Source organism: Leguminivora glycinivorella, chromosome 6 (genome assembly GCF_023078275.1).
Source record: "Leguminivora glycinivorella isolate SPB_JAAS2020 chromosome 6, LegGlyc_1.1, whole genome shotgun sequence".
In the NCBI taxonomy this organism is placed as follows: Eukaryota; Metazoa; Arthropoda; class Insecta; order Lepidoptera; family Tortricidae; genus Leguminivora; species Leguminivora glycinivorella.
In genome coordinates, this window is record NC_062976.1 from 4,799,440 (window position 1) to 4,823,703 (window position 24,264).

The following is a 24,264-nucleotide window of genomic DNA, read 5'->3' on the forward strand; positions in this document are numbered from 1 at the left end:
AATATCGCTTAAACCCTTAGAAAAATATTAAGCCCAAAGTAATTTTGTATCCTTGTAGATATTTACGCCAGTTTTCTGTCCTAAGTATTGTCCCTTGTCCTATACGCCGCTACTTAGCTTAAGATAGCCTCTTCTATGCGTTATATATGTGCAAAGATGCAGTAGTTTGCACAAATGTGCAAAGTTGTCATTAGTTTGCACATATATGCACGGGCTTCACACGACATAGTCGACATACCTACATGTACATTGCAAACACAATTCAGTACTTGTTTAGACTAATCTTCTTAGAATAACGTATTTTATATATGTTCTGACTTGTGTATATTATGACGGAGTGGTTACCTGGTTACGGATTTATGAAGCATGTTTTAAAAAAAAAATATTTGAAGTGATTTTTTATATGTCTGTGAAAGTCCTGTTTTTGTGTAATATGTCAGTGTTGAAGATTTTTTTTACTTCTTTTGAGCTTTAAAAATGTGGGGTCTAATTTTGGTATTTTGTTTTTTTGACGGATGTTTTTATTTCTTTATTATTTAATAATAATTTAATTTAATCCCACATTTTTAAACGTTGTCTATAACTTGATTCTACGTTCTCATATACTATTTAAGTTCTGTTTAATCTACCTACTTCAATCAATTCTGAGTTTGCAATATAAATCCTTAACTTCCAAAAATAAGCCTCAAACGAAACGGGAGCTTATATAAGGACTATATACTAGAAATAGATAAGTATATAAACGAGCACCGAATGATCATGCGAGTGCACAATGGCCTGATGTGATGTTAATTGCCATCGGAATTGCTATTATGTGTCATTCTTCTTTTAACATGAGCGTTTTCTAAAATGTTTGTGCCATTAAACGTGACAACTTTACCTGCTGTGGTAACTTTACACATATAACGCTTGTTATATAATTCAGTACTGTCAACTTATGTAGTAGTAGTAGTAAAACACTTTATTGTACCAGAAAATAATACAACACACAGGAAAAAGAGCTTATGTTATTTTATACCTAATGTAAACACTAAACATTATTCATTCAAGCTGTCTTAATTTGAAAATTATTTTCTTAATAGAATTTACTCTCATAAATATTTGTTTATTATAATAGCATCTCGATTGTAACACAAAGGGCAATTTCTAATCTGTGATTTGTGTGTATTACTGTCAAAAGAAAACGTGCGTATTTTCTACCTCTATTATCTGTCAATTGCTTTGAATTTGTTAATTATTTTATATTATAACTTATTAAGTAATCTGAGCGAATATTTAAAAAAAACTTGTATCTCTAATTTGAGAAAGTTGAGCTTTAAAGAAGTGTCTTTGTAAACAAGCAATGAACCAAATAGTCAGAGTATTAACCTAAATAAATTAAAAAAATGAAATGATTACGATGTATTTTAGAGCTACATCGGCACATATTGACAGACAGTTATACATACACATACCGGTACCTATTAGGCAATAAAGGCCCTTTTCTCAAATATTGTCACGACATTGTACCCACGCATGTTCATTTGTTGTCATCTCGCTCTAGTCCTTATTTTACGAAATGTCAAGAGAGCGACAAACGAGTTGAGCTCGTTATCCTATCACCTGTCCTTACTGTACGATATCATTAACATCCTTTATTGAGCGCAAGTTTTGAAGGTTAAAAAAATTTGAAATTTCCCTGAAGGTCAAAACTTACTGATTAGGGCTAAGATCGCTGGCTGTTTATTATTTAATTTTGTAACTATTCCTATCGAGGTTTTTGAGATTATTCCAGAAAAAATTGTATGTCTTCAAAATATTGAATTTTAGCACAAATTTCTTCATATAAAGTCTGAAAGTACAACGATTCTGTGACAAAATATGTTTGTAACAAACACTTTTTTTTAACAAGGTTCTTTTGCAAGTTTGAAAGTGCAAAAGGGCCGGGTGACAATTTTATTGACATTTGACAAAAACGCAATCGTGATACCGCTACAGCAGCGATAGCAATGTTGGTTTATCGCATGCCACGTTATTAAGAACCTAACAGAGATAGGAGATAAAAAAAATGGATTGTGGACATTTAGCATAAAAACCGATTTTTTTATATAGCCTGTATACGAAATTGTACCTAAATGCATAAAACGAAAAACAAAACATTTATTGATTGCGTGCACATCTTATAATAAGTTTATTATGAGACTTTATTGCAGGAAATAATTACAATAAAACTGGTATTACCGTCTTTATTTCATAGGTTATTACGGAGAAAATCAAAAGGTTTTATGATGATGATTCTATTACTTTTCATGAGATTAAAGACATAAAAAAGTAAACGTTTCGTAGATTATGTTATGTCAATTACGAGTATTTTACTCCTGGTAAAGCCAAACGCAATACTTATAATAAATCTAATTGAAGTATTAACAACAACAAATTAACAAAAACTTTATTAATTAACAAAAATCTGTCAATTAGATTATTGTCAGCGGTATCCAAATTAACTTCATTTGTGTAACGGTGAGAAAGTCTATTTGTCTATAGGTTCATATGATAACTGCAGGCCTCGTGGCCTAAAAGCGGTACTCAACTTTTATAGCCTTCATAAAGTTACCATTATATAATATACTATTTTGTTCATTCACATGACATCGTAAAAATCGTAAACTCAGGGTTGTCTCTTCAGAACTTGCGTTCCCGTCGTCTCGTACTCTAACACCGCCTGACCTGTCTCACATTACAGGCACGAAGTACCTGTGACCAGCCAACCGATCACCCTCGTACATATCGACGAGGATATCGTGGTTGTCAACAAACCGGCCTCTATCCCCGTAAGTGGCAATTGAGACAGCCATGTTATGCGCTGGGTGGCGTGGGAATAATGAATATGGTTGGAGACTGTAGATATATATAGGTTGTGTGGCAGCCCTAATACTCAGCCTCTTTGAACTGGAAAGGCGACCATAGGTTATCAGTTTGCCGGACGATAAAGCCTGTCTGTTAATTGTAAAAGGACAGGCACCGATGTTCGGAAAACGAGTGATATGTGGGCTCCATAATACAGTTGTGTAAAAAATTTATACGATATTAATCTGATATGTCAGTCTGAAAACACGTGACTTTTGACATTAACATCTAGTCCATAACTTATAGCAAATTTTGAAGTAAATAGTTCAAATCGGGATGATAATCACGGATAACAGTAGGCCTAGCATATGATTGCCGCGAGAGTATGTCGCCGCGAGATAAATGACACGTGTTCTTCTAAGTGTATTAATGACATAAGGACGGGTAGTCTATCTCGAGGCGACATACTCTCGCGGCAATCATGTGCTAACCCTGCTGGAGACAAAATTAAACATCATGACACGTGTGACGTTGAGTGAATAGCGCAACATTGCCAGTCTTCGCTCAACAAGCGACACGGCAGACATGTCGAGCGAATTTTGGCAAAGTTGCGCCACTTTACCCAATTGCTGGTCATACGTCATGTGACATGTCGCCTGGTTTATCCTTGGATTAAGCGGCGATTATTACTACATGGCTATAGTATGTAGGTCAAAGTTAAAATCTTTTTATGATACCATTCATTATTCCCACAGCCATACTGTCGGCTATGCTTATATGCGTAGTGCGTACTGCGTTTGTAGATATTTGTTTCGCTTCTATTGCTACACTTTCCAGCGTTGGCACCGCCGTGCATGCAGGTTTGTACATGTACATAGTAGCTCCTGTATTTGTAAAATTGTTTAGAAATGGTGTCGGTCTCAAAACAGGTCGAAAAGGTAAGGTAAATGTACTTTTTTTCTCGCCTTTTAACGATTTTAATGCACGCTGAGGGTCCGTTGCTTTTACTGCTAAATCAAAACTTTATCTTTTTGCTAGGTGTAATTAATCAATTTGACTTATTGTAAGCAACAGACCCTCAGTTGACTAGTGTCTATAACTGTTATTAGGACTTATTGAAAAATCGCATGTGAACCGCGCGGTTTCCGCCCGGTGTTCAATGTGACATCTATCATATAAGTTCTAATATTACAAACATAGTACGCTCTCAATGGATGCCTAACATTGATTACTGTGAAAACTGCTTGCTTTTAACTGCGAATTATTTTTAATTTTATCTTTTTACCAATAAGTTCTTTATATGATTCATACTACTGATGTTTTTTATATATTGTTCTTATTTATTGACAATTACTCGAGAATTTCTATATTTTTATATGTAAATTGTTTCAGCGTGCGTAGCCGAATGCACAAACGCTCACGAAACGTAACGCTCGTAGATATCTATCTCTATCGCTCTTGCGTATTGGCACGACAGAGCCAGACTACCTTTCGCGGCGTTTCGTTTTCGTTTCGCGTCGCAGAAATGCCATTCGGCTACGGGGCCTGGGGTATTTTTCAACCCTTTAACTTGAGAAGGAATCTAATCATATTAAATTCCTTCTTAAGTCTATTTATAGTAATCTTGATAAACGTCAAAATTGCTATCTCGATCCATACCGTATCAAAATCGCAATTTTAGCGTTTAGGGCCTGGCCACATGGGCGCGTTGCGGCGACGCACCGCCAAAATTCTGCGTCGCGGCGCCGCGACGCCAGTTTTCGCGGCAGGAAATCTGCGGCGCGGCACCGCGACGCAAGAACTCGCGGTGCGTCGACGCACCGCAAAAACTGGCGGCGCGGCACCGCAACGCAGAATTTTTGCGGCGCGTCGCCGCGCCGCCAAAACTCGCGTTGCGTTGCCGTGTCTCAATAACAAATGCACGGTTCAGAACTTCACGATCAGTCTTTATCCAGACATGGATCAACATAGTATATTTCAAAAATGTTACAATTCTCACTATAACATAAAATCATTTATTAAAAAAAAACCGGTCAAGTGCGAGTCGGACTCGCTCACCGAGGGTTCCGTACAAACTTTGACAACATAGTTGAATCATCAAAATGTTATTCATAGAACTCTACAGATTTGACTAAATTCCTCAAGACTCAATTTCCCACATAACAAGTAATATTTTAATATACAATTTTATTGTTAGACAACATCCAAATAAAATCAAGACTATTCGACTTCAATAGTTTACGACTTGCGACATGTCGCAAGGACGCTCCTGAACCTTCCCGACATCATTATATCAGGAAAAACGCGATGTTTTTGCATCTATTTGAAAGCAGGTTATTTTATTGTTATTTTGTTTAAAAGGTTCAGGTTGAAAATGTAAATCTGAAAGGTTTTTTATAAATAAAAAAAATAGTTTTCAAGGTACGTGTACCTACGATTTTATTTTTCCTGTAATATTCGTTATAATAGCCATGTTCGGTGAAAACTTCATAAATTTATGTAGTAAACATCAGAGATAAGGGGGCGGTATTTTTTTTTTAATTCTCCTTCACAATTCTGTTTTTTTTTTTCATAACAAAAAATTATAAAATAGTTTTGATATGTACAATTTGAGCTCTTTCTAACGATACCCCACTTGACATAGTTACTTGACATATACAATTTTCCCCCCTTTCATATTGGCCATCTTGTATAGTTAATATTCATAAATAAAAGAAAAAAATTCTTTGATTTTGTAAAGGTTAACAATGTTCACAACTATTCCAAAGTTCAAGTTGATAGCATAAGTAGTTCTCGAGATATTTAGAAATGTGACAGACGGACAGAGTCGCACCATAAGGGTTCCTTTTGTACCTTTTTGGTACCGAACCCTAAGAATGATTGAAAATGTTAGTCTAAACTTTGACAATTACTTATACAGGTTGTATTTCGATAGAGTATCAGTAGAGTAGAAGACCATTTTAACTTTATGAAACATGGCGTTTACCTACATATTTTTGGAAAAACATACAGGATGCGAGAAAAAGGTAATTTTTCATAAACTTTTTTTGACGCCAATCCAATTTCTATCAAGGATCAAAAGCTTGTATGAGACGAAAATAAGATTTCTAGCTAGAAAATCCACAAATCGAGAAAAACGATCCCCATACAATTTGTATGAAAAACATTTTTTTTTTCATATAAAATTTAATGCCCAACGATTCCATTCTTATTCAGTAGGTATGAATAGTTTCCTAGATGTCAACTTACGATAATGTATTAAAAGCCACAAATAAAAAAAAAAACATATATTCACTATGAAAAAAGGACTTTTTTGCGTTGCGTCGCCGTAAAAATTCAACAAATACCTACACGGTGCCGTATTATGACTCTGTTTCCGTTCTGTTCAAATTAACCTTGTTTTCGTTTATATTTGATTTCCATGTATTTTCACTAGGTCGATGAGTAGATTCAAATAATGAAATAAAAAAATATAGGTATACACCGTGTTTTTTTGTTTTCCGTTGAATTCGACACGTCGTTAGGTTCATTATCAGGAACTACCCTGTATATCGCTTATTGTTAAAATCAAAAAATAGTTTTCTTTTCGTCCATACATAATTAATGGATTCATTAGTTAGTGTTAGAGGACCTTCATCATAACATTAAAGTCATTGTCAAGTGTTTGACGGCGCATGTCAAAACAAATAACATTAAGAAGTGGTAAGGGATGCCGCACACGTGTTCAGTAATTAAATTATTATTTTTAATACTTCGATAACCGTAAGAGTTAAAAGGCTAATGAATCTTCCCTTAAAGTTACCGGAATTCAATAAAAACAGGGTGTATTTTTTTTACGTATCTATAGTCAATCTGTGTGACCTGTGTTAGAAATTAAGAATGTCCTATTAATATAAGTAATTATCATAAAAAATCATTTCTTTAACAGTGTGGGTGAGCGATTCTCAGAGATCAGGCCCCGTAGCCGAATGGCATTTCTCCGACGCCAAACGAAAGCGATACGCCGCTGGCTCTGTCGCGCCAATACGCAAGCGCGATAGAGATAGATATCTACTAGCGCTTCGTTTCGTGAGCGTTTCGTGAGCGATTGTGCCATTCGGCTAGCCACCCTGATGACTTTCGGTGCTGTTTTTTTTAGTACTTTATATTTAAGGTCAGTCTTTTTCCTAAAATCTAGCCAATTAAAAAAAAAACATTCCAGTGGTGTTGAGGTTTCCATTAGAACTTTATAGTTTGTAAGAAATCTGCCATTTTAAAATCACCAAAATTATGTAATCAATTTGCCCCACCGAATTATTTTTTTTACATAGTTCCATATAATTTTCAAATTTATATGTAACTTATTGAAATTGATCATGGATATATATACTATTCAATTCTTTACTGTTCTTAATTTTATTCTATGATGAGATTATCTAAAAAGGCTCTTAATAGCGCAATTTTACTAAATTATGCATGGTAATATAGGTACTAAAAAAAACTAATATCCATATCCTACGGACCAAATTGACAAGTAAGTGTGAACAAATGTTGCCACAGTTTGGCTAGTGTCGTTCTTATCGATATTAAAATTATTATTACACCGTAGATTTAAGGTGAACCCAGACGGTACAATCAAATTGGCAATTTGATCTTTTAATCAATATACCAACTTTTTCTGTGATTTCGACAGATCAAAAGGTCTGTAGACCCCTAATTAGATATAAAATGTTAATTTCAAACCAGCAACAATGTAAATGAAATTAAAATTATTTTATTACTAAGAAACATAAACATAATTCTTCAATTCATTATCAATAAAAAAAAACTAAATTAAAACTAAACCCAAAACCCATCCAATAAAAACAAAATAGATCGTGATCAGCAGCGCAGGCTTCGTCAAGTGGACATAAAACAAATCAGCTACTTACAGGCTTTGTCGACTATATACAAACGAAATAATCCGCAACAGGCTTTGTCAAACTTAAACACTAAATAACCTAGGGTATGGTGCCACCCCGGACCGCGGCTGGCCCAAAAGTTCCCATAACACTGGCCGCGTTGCCCCGTTGAACAGCCAGGGAAATTTGTTGGACCAGGTCAAATGAAATTTATATATTTATTATGATAGTTTAATTGAATCTTTACAAATGAATTATTACAATTATTGTGTTACAGCCGAAAGATGAAAAGATTGTGTAAATCACATAATAAAAAACTCGACCATTTAGTGGACAATGTCTAAATCGTTTTATTATAAATGTAACTGATGATGATGATGATGATGATGACGAAACAACGGAGCCTGGGAATGAATAATATTTTATAATAAAGACTACTTACTACTTATTGTCGGACAACACTTTTTTTTTACTTACTGATTCGGATACCTTTTTATGCTATAAAACTAGCAGGTAAAAACGCATTTTTCACCTCACTAGCTCGGAAAGGACTTTTTTATTCTTTAAAAACAGATAGCAAAATCGCATTTTATCCACAAGAGTGCAAAGAATATTTGAAATTTGAACGTGTCATTAGTTACATTTTTAAATATAAATTCTTGTAAAGGCATGTCCCAGACGGGACAATTTTCTCCCTGTGCTTAAATTGTCTTAACAAATCATGTGATGTGAACGTAAAAATAATTTCATATCGAATTGTATCCGACTAAAAACACTAAATTCAAACAATTTTATAACATGATTTTACCATAAAACACTTGAAATCGTACAAAAAATTGTATTTTTGACTTTTCCACTGTACTTATTCAGAACGCACCTTAAGTAACATTGCAATCTCAAAACGCGTGAAACGGAACGCACCCAAATAGATTTTCTTCTTGATTCTTAATTTGAAACTTTTGTGGTGTCGGTGGGTGCATAGAGGAAATTGTAATAAACACAAATTGACTTATTTCTGTGCAATTATGTTCCAGTTGTTTTTGTGGTTATATTGCGTGTTTCCTCGTTTTAGTGAGGTGAAAAGTTATGTGTTACACACGGGATGCAAAATTATTTTACCTCGTGTGTATTGCAACACTCTCTACGCTCAGGATTCTATTTTTGAACTACTCGCTTCGCTCAGGATTCTATTTTCGAACCACTCGCTTCGCTCGTGGTTCAACCATAGAATCCATTCGCTAGCTCGTAGTTCAACCCTAGAATCCATTCGCTAGTTCGTGTTGCAATTCCACACTCGGTTAAAATACAACTTTGCTCCCTTGTATAACAAATAACTATTATCCATCCACTACCTCGAAAACCGAACAAACCAAAACCTTTTATTTAAAAGTAACATATGTATTTTTTATTTAAACTAGTCTGTTATTTGTACTTTACAACTTGTCGATATATTGTTATCGACATATACCCTTCACTATTTTTATTTCACTGTTCCTGGTAACATTTCATCTGTGAGTCATTTGTCAATTTAGTCCGCAGGATTGTGAATTTTAGTTTTTAGTCGTTTTTGAACAGTGATTTTTGTACTTATACATAGTATTGCTTAATTCGCTTACAAACAGTTTTATGTTTTTACTAAGTATATATTACTCTTTAAGTATAAAATCCTAGAAAATAATGCACAATAAACCAGTTTCCAACATGGCAATCGATCGAAGTCGGTGGTCACTTTTGTTGATATCGGTGGTAAAAATTCCACCGAAACTACGGCAATTAAGGCTGCTTTCAAGAAAAACGTAAAAATAATGTAAACTTGATAGTTTTAGTCGGTAATTAATTCAAGTTTCAATTAGAGATTCTTATTATGTTGATTCTTATAAGACTGGATTTTTGAAAACTGACTCACCAAATTAATTATGAATTTTTATCTGATGCACGTTTAGGAAAACCCCACGTATAGCGCTGAATTAGTCGATCTTATTTGTAAAATTTGCAAAATTTTGAATACTGGAACTGGTAAATTTATAATACGTATATCTCGTACAACAAACTTCTCAGACTACATTTTTATTATAAGGTTTTGAAAAAGAGTAAACGGGGCTAAGACGAATCATTATTTTTTTCAAAAATTACCAAATATTAAGTGACAATTTCTTTGAAAATCTACAACACATTATTTTCATACTAAATCAATCTGCAAAGTTTACTAAAATTGCTCTTATGCTTTAGTTAAGTGACTATAAATTTATATTATACATTTTTGGCAATTTTTTGAAAACAAGCCATCACAGTCACAATTATTACAACTTCTGGACATTTACTCATATTTTGTTAGACCAATTAGAAAAAGTCCTATTATGTGTTATATATTTGTCCTATTATGTGTTATATAACTACTCAAAAAGCCCTTTAATTTGATACTACACACGGTATGATTAACCCTTAAATGCATGGTGATGTATATATGCATCATATCTTTGATGGCCCGTGGCTCGATATGTAGGTATAATTTCGGCTTAATACGGCGAAATTATGGTCAAAAGCTGCACTTTATGCAGAAAGCAAACCACTTTGCACAGTGATACTAGAGACCAATACAAATGATTTCATCTGAGGAAACACAGATGTCATATATACCATAGATCAAGCAAACGTATCTACTTAGCGTGTCAAATGAACTCAGTGAAATCCACTGAGTTGTCCGTCTTTACTCGCAGCTTGCAGCTTTCGGGCGTCAATTTTTGTAAGTTGAAGTCAACCAAAGCATAAAAAATGCCTCGTTACGTGATATTCAATTGCAACAACACAAAAATTATGAACAATCAAGAGCCTGAGACATATTTAAAATTACAGGCAAGAATCAACTTTAGTACAAAATTTGACACGCTCGGCCCCTATACAAATATATGAATTTGTTTCTTCTATCTAAATTAAGTTCTGTGTGAGGAAACACGATTTTCATCCACTAGAATTCAAGATGGCGGATATTTTCCAAAATGGCGGCCGCACATTTTAAAAAAATTATAGAATCACCACGGCTGCACCGATTTTGATGGTTCGGGTGTCTATCAGTTCGTTTTGAAGCGTTTATTAATATAAAAAATTAAAGTCATAAAAAAATTAAGATGGCGGCCGAATCATAAGAAATGAAAAAATCAATATGAAAATTTCAAACTTTTTTTCATTCTCTCGCAATTTACCAATAAATTTTCTATGATATGGCCACATTTGTATATTTTAAAATTAAACCTGATAATATTATCTACATAATAAAATAAAAATAATGAAAATCTGTTGAGTGGTTTTTGAACTTTACCCACTTCAAATGGAGCGCACGGATTTGAAAGACGTTTTTGCACGTGATGTCAACAAATTTGGAATCATAACGGCTGCACCGATTTTAATGCTAGGGGTGGCTATCAGTTTGTATTAAAAAAACATTTATTCATATAAAAATTAAAATCATTAAAAAAAATTAAAGATGGCGGCCAAATAATAAGAAAAATATGAAAATTTCAATTTTTTTTTATTCTCACGAAATTTAGAAATCGTTTTGGTACGGTACGATACGGTTACATTTTTATTTATTGAAATAAAATCTGATAATATCATCTGCAAAATAAAACAAAAAACATTAAAATCCGTTCAGTCAGTAGCTTTTGAACTATACGCATTGCGAATGAAGCGCGCGGGTTTGAAAGACGTGATGACTTGATGTGATGCATCTAGGGTTTGCAAGATCCGCCGATTTTTCGGATCCGGATATTTCGGATCTTAAGATTTGCCGGATCCGGATATCCGGATATTTCGGATAAAACGGATCCGTGTTGAAAAGGTCACTTTTTACAGGGGTTTCGTCAAATCAAAGCTGCTGTTACCGAAATAAAATAATTTAAACGCACAAAACGACATAAATATAGCCTATTATTGCTTCATTAACTTTTTAGACGAACTTTTAACATACAATTGTGTCGTTTAACTTCAAACTCGCGTAAATCGATTCGGTTTTAAGAATACAAAAAAGCAGAATTGATTTACCCGAGTTTGAAGTTAAGCGACACAATTAATGTCACTCCCATTGTACAGGCCGTACAGCACATAACATTAAAGAGTAGGCCAATTATTTTGTTTAACATACATAATGCAGGGTAATTTAGTGTTGTTCACTAATACCTCCGTTTTACTGGGGCATCTATCCGTACCCACAGCCAATAAATACATCCATGCGAAATTGCAGATGTAGGAAAAAAGATAAAATAATATAATTTTATTGCGTTACACGTATTCGCAATTGTCCAAGTATACCCATTCATACCATATCTCCCTGTTTTCAGACCACTGCAGTACCCAACTATCATTGTACGTCTTCCAACCCCAGGATGATGGCATAGGCACAGAAGTAATATCCAGAATATGGGGCGTTGTTATACGACACGGAGCGCAAGTAATGCCGATGTTGGTTAGGTACTAATTTATTTTTGGTGGTAAACAGTTTCTTGCTCACCAAGTTCAGGTGAACTTTTCAGGCGATGTTTCTATCAAATCTGGTATAACTTCAGTGTATGCAAACAATGTTTTAGAACATGATTTTCTCCTTTTGTATTGAAAAAAGAAGTGGTGTCAGACGTAAAGGCGTAAAAACCACGAAGAGCAGTAGGTCTTCCAAGATCCACAGTGTTAGCTATTTTATAACTTATACTCTGGCAGGTTATTGTCATTTGAAATATTAAGAAAATATACTAGACTAGCTTTTACCCGCGGCTTCGCCCGCGTAATAAAAGTATTCTTATTGAAACGTTTACAAAAAATAAGATTTTCATTTGGATCCGTAGGTTTCTTTGTAGGTACATCTGTCCGCGATTATTTCGATTAAGGTAAAGCGGGGCAATTCTCGACTGGAGGGCCATTGTAACTGATTTATTTGCTGTACGGTCCGGTTTTGGCTGACTGTACCTTACACATATTAATATTGTTTTAAAAGAAATTCTTGCAATGATTGTAGAATTGTTACACAGCGACCACAGCGTAGGTGCGAATATGTATGTATTTTACCTATATAAATATTTATACTGGGGAAACTTCATACAACCCACATAGCCAGTATCTCGACGCTATGGTCGGTAGGGTAAAAAGTACTTCCTTGCATTATCGCTTACAATTTTTTCCATTTTGCTTATACTTATTGCAAACGTAAACATATAAAAGGCAAGCAAACAACGATCTTCTTACAGCACATTGAATGTAATAGTTTACGGATGCAGGATACTCGCCGATGCCTACTTACTAATACCTTCCCACTGGGCCACCTGCATTTTACACTGCCTAAATATCGATTGCCGACCGATTATTCCGACCCCAATCCCTATTCTTATCCCCGTCCCTATCTCTATCTTTGTCCCCGTCCCCGTTCCGTCCCTGTCCCCGTCCCTCCCCTATCCCTATCCCCGTCCCCGTCCCCTATTTTTATCCCTATTTCTATCCCTATCCCGATCCCGATCCCGATCCCTATCCCCACCCCTACCCCTACCCCTACCCCTAACCCTACCCCTACCCCTACCCCTACCCCTACCCCTATCCTTATCCCAATCCCAATCCCTAGCCCTATCCCTATCCATATCCCTATCCCTATCCCTATCCATATCCCTATCCCTATCCTTATCCCTATCCCTATCCCAATCCCAATGCCTATCCCTAACCCTATTCCTATCCCTATCCCAATCCCAATTCCAATCTCTATCCCTATCCCTAACCCTATCCCTATCCCTATCCCAATCCCAATCCCAATGCCTATATATGGATATGGATAGGGATAGGCCCTATCCATATCCATATCCCTATCCCTATCCCTAACCCTATCCCGTTCCTGTCCCTGTCCCTGTCCCTGACCCTGTCTCTGTCCCTGTCCCTGTCCCTGGCCCTGTCCCTGTCCTTGCCCCTGTCAAATTATCATGCTAGGAGGTGAACTTTGAAAAATCCTTTCTTAGTGCCCCTCTAAGGAACTTCCGTGTCAATTTGAAATCTCTTGAACCAGAAGTAAAGATAAAAACTAAAGCTATACTTATGGCTATTTTGGATATTTTAACCCCATTGCACAATAACAGGGGAGAAAATTTCTTTTCCACCTCATTAGATTTAAAAATCGTTGTATTTATCGTGATCAGCGACCCGATAAACCATAAAAACGATACCCATATTGTGTTTTTGACTTTACCCCCTTTGCACCCCTTTAGGGGTCAAATTTTCAAAAAACCTGAAACATGTATTTAGTCATATGTCTTTAGGAATCCTCCTGTGAAGTTTCGAATAAAATAGTCAAACTAATCTTGTTTCCCCATACAAACTTTGAACCCCCATTTCACCCTTTTAAGAGGAGAATTTTGAAAAATCCTTTCTTAGTGCTACTCTACGCCATATAAGGAACCTATGTGCCAAATTTGAAATCTCTAGGACCAGCGGTTTCGGCTGTGTGTTGATATGTCAATCAGTCAGTCAATATCTTCTTTTATATATTTAAACCCCATTGCACCACAACAGGGGAGAAGGTATTTCACTTCCGCCTCGTTAGATTTTAAAAAACGTTGTATTTATCGTGATCAGCGACCCGATAAACCATAAAAACGATACCCATATTGATTTTTTGACTTTATCACCCCCTTTTCACCCTTTTAGGGGTTAAATTTTCAAAAAACCTGAAACACGTATTCAGTCATATGTCTTAAGGAATCTTCCTGTGAAGTTTCGAATAAAATAGTCAAACTAATCTTGTTTCCCCATACAAACTTTGAACCCCATTTGACCTCCTTAGGAGGTGAATTTTGGAAAATCATTTCTTAGTGCTCCTCTACACTATATAAGGAACCTACGTGCCAAATTTGAAATCTCTAGGACCAGCGGTTTCGGCTGTGTGTTGATATGTCAGTCAGTCAGTCAATATCTTCTTTTATATATTTTTTTGATATTTAAACCCCATTGCACCACAACAGGGGAGAAGGTCTTTCACTTCCGCCTCGTTAGATTTTAAAAACGTTGTATTTATCGTGATCAGCGACCCGATAAACCATAAAAACGATACCCATATTGATTTTTTGACTTTATCACCCCCTTTTCACCCTTTTAGGGGTTAAATTTTCAAAAAACCTGAAACACGTATTCAGTCATATGTCTTAAGGAATCTTCCTGTGAAGTTTCGAATAAAATAGTCAAACTAATCTTGTTTCCCCATACAAACTTTGAACCCCCATTTGACCCCCTTAGGAGATGAATTTTGGAAAATCCTTTCTTAGTGCTCCTCTACACTATATAAGGAACCTACGTGCCAAATTTGAAATCTCTAGGACCAGCGGTTTCGGCTGTGCGTTGATATGTCAGTCAGTCAGTCAGTCAGTCAGTCAGTCAGCTTCTTCTTTTATATATTTAGATGAGACTTGGAAATTTCCCAATATAATTAGCTCCATAGATCCCATGCTTAAATGCCAAATTGGGACCGTTCTTAACACATATTTTAGTGAGCAGGCATGGACTCAGGCCTGTTTAGCGGTATGGTTTGGCGGCTTAGGCACTCGTAAAGTGTCGTTTTGCCGACATTTCTGCCTCCATTTACATCCTGAAATAACATCCTGAAAGCTTCCACGGCTACAAACTGCGATATAAACACAACAAAGGGCATGGGACACTCTAGCATCCGTTACCACCCTGAACTCACTCGAGGCCTCTTCATGAGGCAAAGACCTTTCGAGGCTCTAAGCTAGGTTCAAACCCGAATCTGGCCACTGACTTTATGTCTATCCTTCACCCGTACTTCAGACTCCAGCAGTTTTTATTTAAATACCAAGACATCTGCATCGGAAGATCTGATGATACGCGTGAGTCCCTGTTCCATATCTTTTACGCGACGTACAATGAGGCTATCAGCTTCTTCCGGTTACGTTCCTATGGTTTACCCTGAAATAGCGGAGCAAATGTTAGAGAACATAACATCAACAGGCTACAGTTTCTGGAAAAAGCCTTGTTGGTTGTCATATACTGAACAGTGTCTTCCTGGAGAAATAATGGCCAAGCTTGAAAAGTTGATCCGCAAACTCAACATTTACCGGTGAACTTGGTGCGCAAGGAACTGTTTCCAACCAAAATTAATAACCAGCATCCCACCTACATCGTGAGCAATACAAAAATATACGCTCCTTGTCGTATAACAAGCAAACCATCTCGAAACGTAGACTAAGTAGACGAGAAAAGAAAGTAAATATTTTATACATAGATATTTCTGTAGCCCCCTACAGAAGTTGTCGAAAATTTCTCTGGAGTCCTCGGAAAGGGCAATTGCTATTAACACAAATGTTATGTTATGTGCATTTAAGTTCTTTTACGTATTAAAATAAAAATTATGACCATCGAAGTTTACGGGGGTTATCTAAATATACCTAAACTCGGAATAAAAAACTAATAATGTATATAATTACTAAAAACATTGATTCTGAATAGTAACCAAAATAAATAATCAGTCTTGCATGTATAGCGGCACCAAACAATACAATGCATCACATTAAGTGCAAAGACGTCTTTCAAACCCGCGTGCTTCATTTGCAATGCGTATAGTTCAAAAGCTACTGAACGGATTGTAATGTTTTTTGTTTTCTTTTGCAGATGATACCTATTATCAGATTTTATTTCAATAAATAAAAATGTAGCCGTATCGTAGAAAAACGATTTGTAAATTTCGTGAGAATAAAAAAAATTGAAAATTTCATATTTTTCTTATTATTTGGCCGCCATCTTTAATTTTTTAAAGGATTTAAATTTTTATATGAATAAATGTTTTAATACAAACTGATAGCCACACCAACCATTAAAATCGGTGCAGCCATTATGATTCCATTTTTTTTACATCACGTGCAAAAACGTCTTTCAAATCCGCGTGCTCCATTTGAAATGGGTATAGTTCAAAGACCACTCAACGGTTTTCATTTTTTTATTTTATTATGTAGATAATATTATCAGGTTTAATTTAAATATTTACAAATTTTGGCCATACCATTAAAAATTTATTGGTAAATTGCGCGACAATGAAAAAAAGTTTGAAATTTTCATATTTTTCTTATTATTCGGCCGCCATCTTAATTTTTTTTATGATTTTATTTTTTATATTAATAAACGCTTCAATACGAACTGATGGACACCCCAAAAATCAAAATCGGTGCAGCCGTTGTGATTCTATAATTTTTAAAATATATGCGTCCGCCACTTTGGAAAATGTCCGCCATCTTGAATTGTAGTGGATAAAAATCGTGTTTCCTCGGATGAAATCATTTGTTTGTTTTTTATCATGCAGAAACGTCTGCGAGCGATATTACATATTTTTAAATTAAATGAAAAATGGAAAAATTCACACCTCCGGCAGGACTCGAACCTGCGACCTCTGGCCTCAGGCCCCGGCAAGGCCAGAGGTCGCAGGTTCGAGTCCTGCCGGAGGTGTGAATTTTTCCTTTAATTTAAAAATATGAAATCATTTGTATTGGTCCCTAGTAGGTATCACTGTGCAAAGTGGCTTGCTTTCTTCATAAAAATGCAGTTTAAGCCTTATGACTATTAAATTTTATTTTTATTATTTTTCCCAGAGTCAGAAAACCGTTGTCTATCACATATATTAACATCTCTTTTAAAAAAAATTCATGCAAATTCATGCACTTAACCCTTAAGTGCTCGGTTGCGATTTCACTATTTTTCACATGAAAGCCCTCTTAACACCACTGATATCAAATTGTATCGCTTTTTTAACCGACTTCAAAAAAAGGAGGAGGTTCTCAATTCGACTGAATGTTTTTTTTTTCTTTTTGTATGTTACTCGATATCTCCGAGAATCATGGACCGATTTTCAATTTTTTTTTCAATCGGTCATTTATAACCCCGAGATGGTCCCATTGGCACCAAGTCGAGGTCTGATGATGGGATCTTGGAGAAATCGAGGGAACTCTTCAAATGTTATAGGCACAATTAATGTTTCTAGTGTATTTTTTAAAGGTACACCAGTATTTACGCCTGATGGTAATAATTTTATGTGGCTGAGCTGATGATGGAAGGTCAACTCCTCAATGGTTAGGAGTTAAAGAATAATTCTTTCGCTACTGTAGATATATTCGGACTGATATATATAATATCAATAGGAACCACTAAAAATCAACAAATAAATAAACTTTTTACCAAAAAATAAAACCGCCTTCAAGAATAAGCACGTTACAAAAGTTACAAAACACGGAGAAACTAAAAAGCAAAAAATAATAAACCTTTGAATTCAGATTTCTTATCGGATTGCAATAATCTAAACATCCAAATTATAAACAAATCAATTATTTTTGGAGTCGGGGCCAGCCTACGTATGGTTGGGTGGGGCAAACAGAAAATAGCAAAGCGACGAACATTACAGGTCTGGTAATTTTAAAATGGCAGATTTCTTACAAACTATAAGGTTCTAATGGAAGCCTCCACCACCAATGTTTTTTTTTTAAATTGGCTAGATTTTAGGAAAAAGACTGATCTATAAAGTACTAAAAAAAACAGCACCGAACGTCATCAGATCTTTGAAAATCGCTCACCCACACTGTTAACGAAATGATTTTTTATGATAATAATATTTTTTTTAATACTACGTCGGTGGCAAACAAGCATACGGTCCGCCTGATGTAAAGCGGTCACCGTAACCTATGGACGCCTGCAACTCAAACAGTGTCACATGCGCGTTGCCGCCCCATTAGAAACTTGTACAAGCTTGTACACTAGTGCTATTTGGCTGCCTCGTTGAGCTTCTGGCAGCCTTACTAACACCTAACACAACACTATGAGTAGGGTCTAGTGCTATTTGGCTGCGGTCTTCTGTAAGGCGGAGGTCCAGATGAAAAGGGACAGAAGTATACTGTCCCTCTTGACCCCGGTTGGGCTCTGCTCTAGATTCGAGCGAGACGATAATATCCGCTGTGCTGTACCCTACCACACAGGAAAGCGCGGAATATCATTCGCTATGCCCTACCTCCTATACAGCAAAATAATTAATACTTAATTTCTAACACAGGTCATACAGATTGACTCCCAATACATAAAAAATAATTATACACCCTGTTTTTATTGAATTCCGTTAACTTTGAGGGAAGATTCATTAGCCTTTTAACTCTTACGGTTATCGAATTATTAAAAATAATAATTTAATTACTGAACACGTGTGCGGCATCCCTTACCACTTCTTATAGTTATTTGTTATACAAGGGAGCAAAGTTGTATTTTAACGCCGTGTGGAATTGAAAAATGAGCAAGTGAAAGGATTCTATAGTTGAACCACGACTCACGACGAGCGAAGCGAGTGGTTCGAGAATGGAATCATGAACTTGCGAGTTTTTTTAACACACGAGAAGTAAAATACATTTGCACCCGAGTGTAACACAATCCTTTTCCCCTCACTATAGCGAGGAAACTACAACGCAAAAAATGCGTTTATCACTGCTTCCAGTAGTTCTACAGGTGGTAAATCATCTTTATTACTAGATTCACCTACTTTTATCAATTTTAAAGCAGTTAATTTGACTTTATTCAAGGTCAAATTACTTTACCCACTAGTGGATAAAATGCGTTTTTACCCGCTGGTATTAAAGACAAATGCGCCGTCAAACACTTGACAATGACTTTAATGTTTTGATAAAGGTCCTCCCACACTAATTAACCCATTTATTATGTACTAGCTTTTGCCCGCAGCTTCGCTCGCGTTAAATTCGAAAATTGCGGAATGGTCCATACAAACTTCCACTTTCCATTTTAGGGATGTGGGGGGTTAGAAAGGGACAAAAAGTAGCATATGTCACTCTCTATCCCTTCAACTATCTCCACTTAGAAAATCACGCCAATTCGTCGCTCCGTTTTGCCGTGAAAGACAGACAAACAAACAGACACACACTTTACCATTTATAATATTAGTATGGATAGACGAAAAGAAAACTATTTTTTCGAATTTAGCAATAAGCGATATACATGATGGTTCCTGATAATGAACCTAACGACGTGTCGATTTCAACGGAAAACAAAACAACACGTTGTATACCTATATTTTTTTATTTCATTATTTGAAATTACTCATCGACCTAGTCAAAATACATGGAAATCAAATATAAACGAAAACAAGGTTAATTTGAACAGTACGGAAACAGAGTTATAATACGGCACCGTGTAGGTATTTGTTGAATTTTTGTGGCGACGCAACGCTAAAAATCTGCGGCGCGGCACCGCAACGCAAGGACCCGCGGCGCGGCGACGCACCGCAAGTTTTTGCGGTGCGTCGCCGCGCCGCGAGTTCTGCGTCGCGGTGCCGCGCCGCAGATTTCCTGCCGCGAAAACTGGCGTCGCGGCGCCGCAACGCAGAATTTTTGCGGTGCGTCGCCGCAACGCGCCCATGTGGCCAGGCCCTTACTCTGAAAAGGCCCGTTTAAAGGCTCATATTTTATTACTATAACAGTTGATACAGTTATAACCCTTCTATAAAATATGCAATACTAAAGCCCCAAGGGATCAAAATAGGGCCCATAACATGCATAATATGACGATAAAACTTCTGTGTCAAACCGTTGAATATTTCAAATACGTAGTTTCAAGCATCGTTGAATCTATGTTCGAATATCTATATATTTGAAGGACCCAGTTTGTATTGATTTTCTATTCGAACGGATGCATGAAAACTCTTTTAATAGGAAAAGAGGATACTGGACAATAGATACTTCACAAAATAGTAGTTCTAATTTTCCTGTCAGTGTTCTGACATTGTGGAAAATATATTTTCTGTCCTCTGGCCGCAGCGCTAAACGGAGTTACCGCTTCCCAGTTCCGTCGAACAGAAAAATAGTATAGTGGTATATATATGTTTAGATAATGTTTTTCGAAACGAAAATATTTATAGTGAATACGCACCTTTACTTACTACCTAGGTACAGTAAACCAATTAGGCCTCTGTAGGACTATGTCGTATACGGCACAACTATAGTACAGTAACGTTATGTATCAGATTGTAAGAAATCTCTTAATGCTTGTCATTTTGACATGGTTGTAGAGTGGCTTAGGGTTCCAGTTGGTTGACTGTACCTACATACTATCAAAAATTACATACATACCTTGACGTCATCATAGAGGAATAAGTAAGGGAAGAGTTGTAACTCCATACATCAGTAAATGCGAGTTATTTGTAGTGACATCTATCGACATTCACTCGTCAATCACGCGCCAACTAGCGTTAATTATCAGTACTGCTACTTGTCAATAGACGTCACGACGAACAAAAAGTCTATTGCTCAACAATTTTTAGCTAATATTACAATAGTATTAATCAGTACTTTGCTTTCAATTACTTCAGCTTATAATATAAGGTGTAAACTGTTTTAATATTACATTTTTGGCAGACGCAATAATGTCGGCACCTAGTGTCGAGTAGCAGTACTGATAATTTACGCTAGTTGGCGCGTGATTGACGAGTGAATGTCGATAGATGTCACTACAAATAACTCGCATTTACTGATGTATGGAGTTACAACTCTTCCCTTACTTATTCCTCTATGCTAAAACTCATGGCTCTACTGAGAGGGGAAACCATACATTAATTATATCCGGGTTCGTCGACTCATACATTAATTTGACTTCATTATAACTTGAGTGATATATTGCTTCAAACTCAGAATATATACAGTACCAAGCCACTAATTTACATATGAATATGTTCGTACTTTCTAACTTGGTTCACATAAAGAGTAAAGTTATTTATATGAAAGTCAATTACTTAGTTTGAAAGCGAACTCTCTGTACCCTGAGTACCGTTCCCCATTTTTAACTGATGAAAAACAGCATTTAACCGATTATCAAAAATCGAATTTTGCTCAAAAGCGCTTGAACAGATTTGAGCACGAAACACTAAAAACTAAAAAAATATCAACACAAAATAATTAATATTTACATCCTATGGTAAAAATTAACAAAACCTTTTCAACACTAACTACACACTATACATTATTTACAAAAAACTTTCCAATAGTAAATAAATAACTAAATATTATAGGTACATTCTTACACAGATTGACCGAGTCCCACGGTAAGCTCAAGAAGGCTCGTGTTGGGTACTCAGACAATGATAAATATAATATACAAATACTTACATACATTGAAAACATCCATGACTCAGGAACAAATATCTGTGTTCATCTCACAAATAGATGCTGTTACCGGGATTCGAACCCGGGACCGCGGCTTAGCAGGCAGGGTCACTATGCGCTAGACCAGACCCGGTCCTCAATATAAAGAAACTGTGTCAAGGTTCGCACACCCACGCTTCACATAAAGCGGCCATATTACTCCCATAGTAAAATATCAAAGCACATAAAAATGTAAACCTAAAGTCTAAGCCATAAGGTACAAATGAAATTCAAATATGCCTATGAGTGCCTTAGAAATATGGCACTTAAGATTTGTTGGAAGTAGAAGTATTCTAGCGAGCTTATGACACAGATTACACATATTAGATAAATTATATTATACTAGTAAGGGTCAGTTACATCAACACCACTGTAACATTTACATAATATATGCCACGCTGCTGAAGTCTGTGGATATACTTATACAAAATATTGTGCAAATGCTAAATACACTAACAACTATGGACTGTAATTGTCTGAAAATAAACAATTTTTATTTTTTTATTTTTTTATTTATTTTAAATTCGGTAACAGACGGTTTGGTGCAAGCGACCCTAAGTGTACCTACGTATTATAATAATGACTGGAAACAAAACAAATTAAAATTTATTGTAAGTATAAAATCAACATTTATTTTGAGTTATTAAACTTTCAAAAGTTAGACTCAACCATATTTCTGCTATAAGCAAAAATACACCTCTCTTGCCCCAATAAATATGTAATTTAATAAAAATACCTACTTAGGTAACTCAATAAAACACAATAGGTTCATACAGTAAAGGGGAATATAAATACCTACTAAATTAAATTAAAAGTCACATACTTCAAAACGAGGTGTCTACAACAATGAATCTATAACTTTTGGGCCTTTTGGCATTTTCGGCTTAGCGCCCGATGCTTTTACCTCTGATTAGGGGAAATGGGGCAAATATTGCACGGGGGAAGTTGGGGAGAAATCATGCATGAGTGTTTTGTTTTCTTTGTAACTTTTTCGTTTAGGGGACTTATGGCGAAATCGTTGAATGAAAAACTTTTCTTTTTAAGACTTGTCGTCAAACTTTGTATAATTCTTTCCAGAATTAGATTTTTGATGCTAATTAAAATGTGCTTATTAAGAGAGAACATTGTTCTGTTTGAGTGAAAATGTTTCTTGGAAATTGTAATTGTTTTGTTTCAAACAAAAGCAAAAGGCAATTATTAGAACTAGAATGTTTTAGGTTTTGGTGCTTTATTTTTGTTTTAGTTATCGTGTCATTTAAGTTAAAGCAAATACATAATGTCTAGACAGGGCAACATCCAGATAAGAAATGAACAGATTACAAGTAAAGCATGATGCTAAAAAAACACTAAAATATTTTAAAAAGCAACAGTTTTTTTTTGAGGCAGCTCAAAAAATCAGTTAAGTAGCAATCCAATGTGACAATCTCTTCCACTTAATGCTTGCAGCAGTTGAAATGGGTCCGTTAAGTCAAGTCATCAATCCATAGAAGAAGAAAAACCTATTTACGTAACAAAATGGACTTTTTAGTGCAATATTACCCCTTTATAACCGATAGTTGTCGTCATTTTGACTTAATAAACAAAATACGGGTTTTTTTTTTTCAAAGTAAATGGTTCAGTCACCGGCAATAACATCGTGCCTACAAAAAGAATCATATATAAATTATATACCCCGGCAACCTTCAAATCAAGAGTGAACAGGCATCTTCTGGGCGAGGTCACTCCATCGTAGGCCACGTCTTTGCCTTTGGCTAGTCTGTGGCCAAGAGTAAGGCCATTTATAATAAAAAATCTCAGACCTTCTTTTTATGCGATGTTATTCAATCGCAAACACCCATATAAGTGCTCCATCTAGTGTCGAGTAGCCATCCTGCGACGATCAATTTCACTTGATGCCGGGAGCAGTTGAAATGGACCCGCAAAGCCGAGGACGACCTCCGCCGCAATCACCCATTCTGCTCCATGATTTTAAGCTTGGCAGAGAGAGCAGACTATTTCCAAAACCAGAAAACGTTGATTTAAAGAAAAAAGCATTTTCAAACATTTTGTCGAAGCAAAGAAAACAATATGTCTGTGAAGTTGGCATATCACAGATATCATTTAAGACCTAGATCTCTCCTGGAACTCGCGAATATCTTGCAGCAGATCACACCTGTAACTTGACAAAATCGAAATTTCAAACTTGATTTAAAAAAAAATCTAAAAGGGTCCTGAATACCTAGAACTCTTTTGTTCTGTACAGTCTAGGGCCACAGCTATCATTTAAGACCTAGTTCTCTCCTGGAACTCGTGAAAATCTTTCAGCAGATCACACCTGTAACTTGACAAAATCGAAATTTCAAACTTGATTT

General features: G+C 35.8%; 1 protein-coding gene across 2 annotated transcripts in view; it reads left to right on the forward strand.

Annotated features, from left to right (window-relative positions):
* LOC125227454 (RNA pseudouridylate synthase domain-containing protein 2-like) overlaps positions 1-24,264 on the forward strand; it is a 337,736-nt gene that overhangs the window by 285,280 nt on the left and 28,192 nt on the right. The window contains exon 6 of one of the 2 annotated variants that reach the window (XM_048131777.1): positions 2,723-2,810. The exons of the other annotated variant lie outside the window; for it this stretch is intronic. Coding sequence (XP_047987734.1) covers positions 2,723-2,810 — 88 coding nt within the window. The remainder of the gene's footprint in view (positions 1-2,722; positions 2,811-24,264) is intronic. 2 annotated transcript variants of the gene reach the window in all.